Source organism: Montipora foliosa, unplaced genomic scaffold, assembly GCF_036669935.1.
Source record: "Montipora foliosa isolate CH-2021 unplaced genomic scaffold, ASM3666993v2 scaffold_423, whole genome shotgun sequence".
Taxonomy (NCBI): Eukaryota; Metazoa; Cnidaria; class Anthozoa; order Scleractinia; family Acroporidae; genus Montipora; species Montipora foliosa.
Genome location: NW_027179727.1, coordinates 815,001 through 822,434, shown reverse-complemented (window position 1 = coordinate 822,434; position 7,434 = coordinate 815,001). Strand labels below are relative to the sequence as shown.

Genomic DNA, 7,434 nt, shown 5'->3' with positions numbered 1-7,434 from the left:
ATAGTTTAAGCCTTGGTTAGAGTTATTGAGCCATATTCAGGATTTTCGTTTTGTGATGGCTGTCATCATATTTATATTATGGTATTCCTCTGGAGATTATTGTGTTCAAAGGGAAATACCTTAAATTATCCATACTGACATTACCTGATACTTCTTTCTTCCTTTGAGAATTTTCTGTGTTTGGCCCTGCTTCATCCACACATCACTAAAGATGTCTATAAGAAATTGTGCAGCTGATAATACTAAAACAGCTAGATTTTGTCTTCCTCTTCCTCTGGTGTACTGCGGGAGGAACCATTCTATAAAGTCATGGTCAAATCTTCTTCCACTGATCGCATGAGCCATTGCTCTTATCTCAGGTGGCAGGGCCCATACAGGAACATTCCTTGTTGACAATCATACAAACAAATGAGAGGTATACCTTGGTATTGTGCACAATGTACAGTAAAGGAACTTTTTTTTCCTAGTTAATCAAGGACGACAAACATCCAAAACAAAAGTGTACATTTCAAAATGGCATTAGGCATACTTTGGAATTATAGCGTAACTGATAAAATAATGTTATTATTTTGTATCCACTAAGTGCCAAATAATATGTGTAAATTAACAATATTTCATCCAAACATTTGCCATTTTATTGCAGTTTTTATTGCATATTGTGAAAGGCTAGCTATAAATATTATTAATTTTTAGAGGAACAGGTTGAGCAAAAGTCACTTATGTGTTTGTTTGTGTGTGTGTGTTTGTGTTGCTGATAATTAAGCTTGGGGGCTTAAAGAACTTTCAATTTTCTTCTTTTCACTTCTCAGCATTCTCTGAATAATTTCTGTGTTAATTCTTGTCATTTGACCTGAACGAAATTTAACATTCACCAACCTTCTTAAAACAGAGTGGAATATTTCCACTTTCTTTTCTGTCAAAATTTGCAAAAACTCTCGCATTGTAGAAGTAACTTCTGCACTTTCTTTCAGGTAATAAATGATGTCTGATAACTGACACAGTGTGGCTTTGTCGTAGTTGCGCCTTCTAAATGTAATGAACATCAAGGAAATTCGCAAAAGCACTGTAAGCCATTGATCGAGATCACCACCTCTGAACACAGTGTTGTACAGGAAAAATAACAGCGGCAGAAGCTCATCAAACAGGTGTAGAAGTAACATGTACTCGGGATCTTTGCAAAGCGGCCCAAATAACTGCAGCACTTGATCACGAACCACTGACCACCCTCCAAATGCCACTGTGGTAAGTGTCACAATTTTCTGTGGCTTTGGTCTTTTGGGAAGTACCTAATTTCGCAAAAAAAAGTATAGGCACATGTATGTTGAAGTGTTGGGTTGAGCATGACAGACGTAAACTACATGTGCATCATTATACAAGCATGCACAGTTGTATGATCTTGTCCTTCCCCCTTCAGTTACATTGTATAAAACCTCAGCCTTTTATTACAGTATTCAAAAGAGTTTTTTCTTTGTGCGATTGGTATACTGTAAATTATGTGTATTTCATGTACCTTGTTTCTTCCAAAAAGGGCTTTCTATAGCTTTTCAAAAAGTGGCCGAAATAACAGAACAGTCGATTCCTCTGCATTCAATGACACATGAAATGGTCCTTGCCAAGGGATGAGAGAAGGAATGGGACTTTCTGGATCAGTTGTAGGATTCCACTGTGTAAAAATAAAACAAAATACACATACTCTTTTCGGCAGTCTCCTCAACAAAATTAATATTTTTAGACTTCCTATTTCTTGTAACAGTGATGCTGTGCTTAATTCATGGCTTTTTTAAGGGGCCTTGAAATTGGGGTGACTAGAACCTTCTGTGTGCAAGCTGTGACACATTAAATACTGTTGTGTATAAGTACAGTGTACCTTCATTAATAATTATTTTGTTACCATGTTTGATTTATCTATGATCAAAAGAACAGATATAAAAGAAAGGATCAAGAGATGTGTGGGTCAGCCTGTGTCATCAAGTGAAATGTCATTGTTCATTTGATTTTGATGACAAGAAATGCTGTAAGAGATTGAAAGACTGTTAGAAAAAATTATAAACTGATTGTGAAACCTTTGCAACAATTTTCTTGTTGTATTTCCATGTTGGGAAATCTCCTGTTATAATGCTAGCGTAGTGACCCAGGTATTCACACAATTCAGGGGCCTCCATCAGAAGATGGTTTAGGGAGGCTTCATAATCATGCACACTCTTGAGATTCTGCTGGAATTCATCAATCAGCCATGTTGTATTTAACAGCTGTAGTTCCCCTCTTGCTTCATCAGAGTAGACCCTAAAATAATTGATGCATAGGCATTATACATTAAGGGGGATCAGTATTCATTACAATTTACACTATTGACACTGCCTTATCTTTCTAATGTTGGTTTGTGAAAGAAAAATATAAAATACTTCATGTTTCTGTAGTCACCTATCTATTGTAAGCATTTTATTGCAGTACTCAATAATTTGGACATTTAAATGGGCATTTTGTATCTTCTTCTACACTGTAGCTATAGTATAATGTTAGAATAAACAATATTTTTATTTCTTTAAATTACGTGGTTATTGTTGCTTTCTCTTTTTTTATACCTCAGGTTTTCACAGCTTTTCTTGGCATCTCTCATTTTAATTGTTCTGTACTCTGGGGGCAATGTGGCCATGTATGTTAATTCAAAAAATTGGTTAACATGGTTCTTAAAGTGTCCCAGTATAGCTTCAATTGACACTCCTCCTCTACACTGTTTGATTGTACCAGTTTTGGACACGACAGGGACAACACGATGGAGTTTCTGACATTCTGCTGGTCGTGTGATGGCTGAAACAGATGGTTGTATGTCCATGAGACCAGTGCACATGTGCCAGGCAGTACTTGTGGTACTGGAACTTGGGTGTTGTGGTGCATGGATGAAGTGGATGTCGTCCTCGATGAGCATGATAAATGTTTTCTTCTACATAGAGCAGCCAAAAACATTATGTGAATATATATGCAACATCACAATTTCCCCCATAATTATACAAGATTCGAAGATGCTACTGATATAAAACAACATGCAGACAATCCTGCCACTTTTTCTTTCTCAGTAACCTGGATTAGACCTGCTTATCCCTTGCATTACATGCATGTGTAATAATATCAGGGATACATACACTTGTAACTGAATGTTGTTCAATATTATTGTAATGTAGTATATTTTGGAATGTCTACCTCAGTTGCTTCCTTTAGTACTTTACCAATTTCCATTTGGTTTTTTTTGGAAAGTTCAGTTTGGTAGTTCCGCACTGAGTTCGGGTGAACAGAATATCCCATCACTTGTCCAGCCATAAGGGAATTGTAGGAAGCTCCACCAAACTTTAAATTAAGACCATTGGCCCTTTGTAGTCTGTTATTTTTCTGTTGATGAGCACACCAACATTATATTAGAATTTGTTCTTAATGACAAATGTCTTCTGTTCAATGTTACATTTCATATGAAGCTGTTTGATTGTCATCAAGCATTTAGCTAACTCGTATTTACATAAGTTGCCCACCAGAGTCTTTTCACGTATATGCCTTTTTAATTAATTTGGGTTTCCTATTCGTTGAGTGTAATTTCACAACTCCAGCACAGAACTCTCTTTATTTAAATCTATGAACATTTTTAGTTAAGTACCTGGTTTCGAAAGAAACTCAAGTTATGCAAAACTGCTACAACCCTTGACTTTTGAAGATTTCTTCTTTTTTGTGAGGGGGTTCTCTTTTCGTTGTTGAATATAGCATCAAAAATATCTTCAAATATTCCAGGTGCATGCTCCTCACAAAAGCTTTCCATCTTGGAGGGGTCGTAGAGATTTTCTTCACCATCTGCGTAGTGTCTGGTGAGCGCCTTGTGAAATTGGTGAAAAAGTGTGCTAAAGGATGTGTCCCCTTTTGAAAAATGATTTCAAAATGAGGCAGATAAGAACAGGTTTCACTTGTTTCTTTTTATTAGTACAATTAATGCAAAAATTAATGTCATAGATGTAGGTACTGAAGAGTTCAAGCATGTATGCATAAAAAACAGTATGTTTTGTGGCAACATGTACTCTGTCTACATTTCATATTAATTAATTTGATGACAAGGCTGATTTGTTCTCATTGTTTGAAAAGAACCTAACTACACTGTATGTGATTACTACATGATGTGGCATTGTCCCTGGTAACTCAGAGTGGCAATGTCTTGGCAGGCAGCTATGAATCCACCCTGAGAAGTGTAGGTGTCAGATACCTTTTAGTGGATGTTCAACCCTTTAATCTTTAAGAGTGACCAACATTTTATTTCTCCCTATGTTAATGTTTCGTAACTGATCAGACATGAAGGTCATAAGGAAATGAGAAATGATCTACAAGTGAAAAATGACTTGAGTGTGAAATAAATTCTCCTGATATGTACCATAGGAAATGCATTGGAGAACAGTGTGGAGAATATGCATATTGATATATTAGAGGGTTTAAATGGTTGACTGTGCTGAAGGTATTTTCATTTATTTGGCGAGATGGGTCTGGGTGTGTGCAACATTTCAGAGGGGCTAAACTGTTTACCTTTTATTTTTCTCTGCAGGATTTTAGTTTCATCCTTGAGTTCCTCATTTTTCTCCCGAAGTTGAGCATTTTGCTGAGAAATGACTGTTACATGGGAAATAAAAATAGAACCTGATAATTGGGTGGCAATTTGTGCAACAACATTTTTTAAAACTTTTTTGTGTTTCAATTTCTTTTTATTATTAGATCAATGACAAAGTGCAAATATATTTGTGTATTTAGACGTATACTACCTTCAATTTTTGTTAGCAGCCTCCTCTCTCTTTCTCTGTCATCTTCCCTTTCCTTTTCCAGCGCCTCAATTCTCTTCCTCAGTTCTCCGCAGTCCGAAGTTTGGCTGGTGGACGGGTATGAGCGCTACCCAGAGGACAGAAAAAAAATGGGGTCTTGCGTAGTTTTAAAACATGCCAAGAAAAAAAGGGGTGACAAACAAACAAATTGAAGGAAGGGAACCCTTGTACCTTTCGTGGCGGATGATAGTCCTCCTGAAAGCAAATTTGCCGGTCTTCGTCCGCGGACTTAGGGTGCTTTAAACACATAAATGTTCCCGGCGTTGCAGTGGTTGGGAACCTGTCAAACACTGGGAAAAGTCGTTGGGGGCAAGGAACAATAATGCTGGCACATTCATTAGACTTGATGGGGTAGCAACAGCTCGTTTTGTTTTCTCTCGTTTTTTCCGAATGATGCTTTTTACAGAGCGGTACTTCTGTAAAATAACCGCAGGACCTTGCATCTGTACCGGTATATAAACATACGTTCCCCCAACAGGTGGAAAACGAGCCGTTTCTAATGTTACGTCCCTCATGGACACAATACATCATGAGGGGAAAAAAGTTTAAAACCCCCAACAAACTTGCAACAACAAAATATAAACAAAACAGCCGACGAGGCGACGCCGGGTAGCCGCGGATTTTGGCGGGAAATTCTTGACCGAGAGGACAGTCAGTGAGCAAGAATCACGTTAAGTATGTGAAGAAAATGGAAAAGACACGACACAGTCCACGACACAAGATTTCTAACACACTAAAGCAGTTTATTAACTCAAGTTTTATGTACCATTGCTAACAAAACGAAACATAGCCTTAAGTATCGCCATAACTCTAATTTGCACACGTATTGAATGAGAAACGACTCTTTCAACTGCAGGCATACTTCTTTCAGTCTTATCAATGGCTGAACAAGAGACAAAGACAAAAAACACAACGGAGACGAAAGTGTTTAACTCACGAATGGCTCTTTCGTTTCTTCCGAATGAAATGTCACTGAAGTCATGAACAACAAGCAATTAAAAACTTTCATAAAAACGAATCAAAAGTCATTTTTGATATGTGTCACAGTAATAAATAACCTATCCAAAAATGCTTTTCAAAACCTTAGAGAAATCGAGACGCCCTTAGTTCACGGCAAAACTGTACCTTAAACAAATTCTGAAACGGTGAAAGATTCTCTTCAAGAGAGCTGTGTCGATTGCTTGATAGTTATGAAATCACCGTTCCGATGTCTGCTATCATGATCAAAACGGCAGCACTGAACAGTTGTGCATTTCATTCACTTTGGAGTTGAAGGCCTTGGGCGAGCAAGACGTTGGAAATGGCCGTTACAATGACGTGTCAAATCTGCATTCGTCGTCCGCCATTTTGAAAATCGAATGGCGGGAGGAAGCCTGAGTCTTAGTGCGCATGTCCAGCCGTTTTTAAGCCCTGTCCGTTTGCATCAATTTACATCAATTCGCACAATTTGCGTCCATTGTTTTTGCTACTTTTGTCTTGGTTAGACAATGACTTTATTCCGATTGGACATTTTAAACAGTGCGTGCAGTGCCAAACATCTCTTGGCGTTCTAAAAATAGAAAGATACGGGCAAAGGTTGACTCAAGGATATAGTGCGTATGGAGGCTCCTACTCATGTGCTCCTGATTTGGGACCGTTTTGGGGGCAAGACCGCAAAATGATAGATCAGCAATCTTTTCTAATTAACTCTTGTGCCAAATCAGAAACTCGGACCTCCGTGGTTTCCTTTGGCTTTTCTGGAATGAAAAACCAACTTCTTAACTATGTCACTACATTGTAACAATCATTTTTTTTTTTTTTGCTTCCTAAAATTTAAGAATGATGCGCACATCATTGGGCAAAGTAAATAGCGCCTCTCCCCACCCTCTCGGAGATCAACGTAAGGAATTACGCCTTCATTGGTTTTAATTAAGTATTAGCAAATGAAATCCACAGACCAATCTGAATTCCCTTTCCACTAGTTTAAGGAAAGCCAGGCGAAATGCCGATGGTAAGTCCAAACTGGGGAAAGGCAGACTTGCCAAGTGTGTGTGCATGTGTAAATTTCGCCACACTAACGCGTATTACTCTTCATCCTGGTTTTAGTCAGGAAAGCCAGGCGAAATGCCGATGGTAAGTCCAAACTGGGGGAAAAGAAGACTTGCCAAGTGTGCAAGTGTGTGTGCATGTGCAAATTTCGCCAAGTGTGTGTGCATGTGTAAATTTCACCAAGCAAAACATGTGATAATAATCCTGTTCCAACACAAGTTGTGAAGACATGTATAAACGAGATGCTTCCGTGAAGCATACACTGGGTTGCCTGTGGTACGTGCTACAGAAAATCAGAAGGCACTGAAATTGTGTGGTATTGAAATACAGTCTCTGAAGAATAACAAATAAAAGAGAAGCGAGAAACATTGGCTTCTGGGCTGACATGTTAATAATTTTCAAGTTCCCTCACAACTTCTTTGCACCACAAGTGTGCCCTCTGAGCATCTGACAGCTTTGTAATACTAAACTTCACTGAAGTCAAGCCCTGTTCAGCGGGGTTAGTGTTAGATGGGAGACCACAACAATAAACCCCTGATAAAAAACAGAAGCATCTGGCCGAAAA

The 7,434-nt window shown here is 38.3% G+C and overlaps 1 protein-coding gene across 1 annotated transcript; it reads right to left on the bottom strand.

Annotated features, from left to right (window-relative positions):
- Nucleotides 1-1,534: 1,534 nt before the first annotated feature.
- LOC137988628 (uncharacterized) lies at nucleotides 1,535-2,952 on the bottom strand. Its single transcript, XM_068834614.1, has 3 exons — nucleotides 2,583-2,952; nucleotides 2,064-2,283; nucleotides 1,535-1,663 (listed from the first exon to the last, which is right to left on the bottom strand). Exons 1-3 carry the CDS (start codon nucleotides 2,924-2,926, stop codon nucleotides 1,535-1,537), a joined length of 693 nt encoding a protein of 230 aa, XP_068690715.1. The 5' UTR covers nucleotides 2,927-2,952.
- Nucleotides 2,953-7,434: the final 4,482 nt, after the last annotated feature.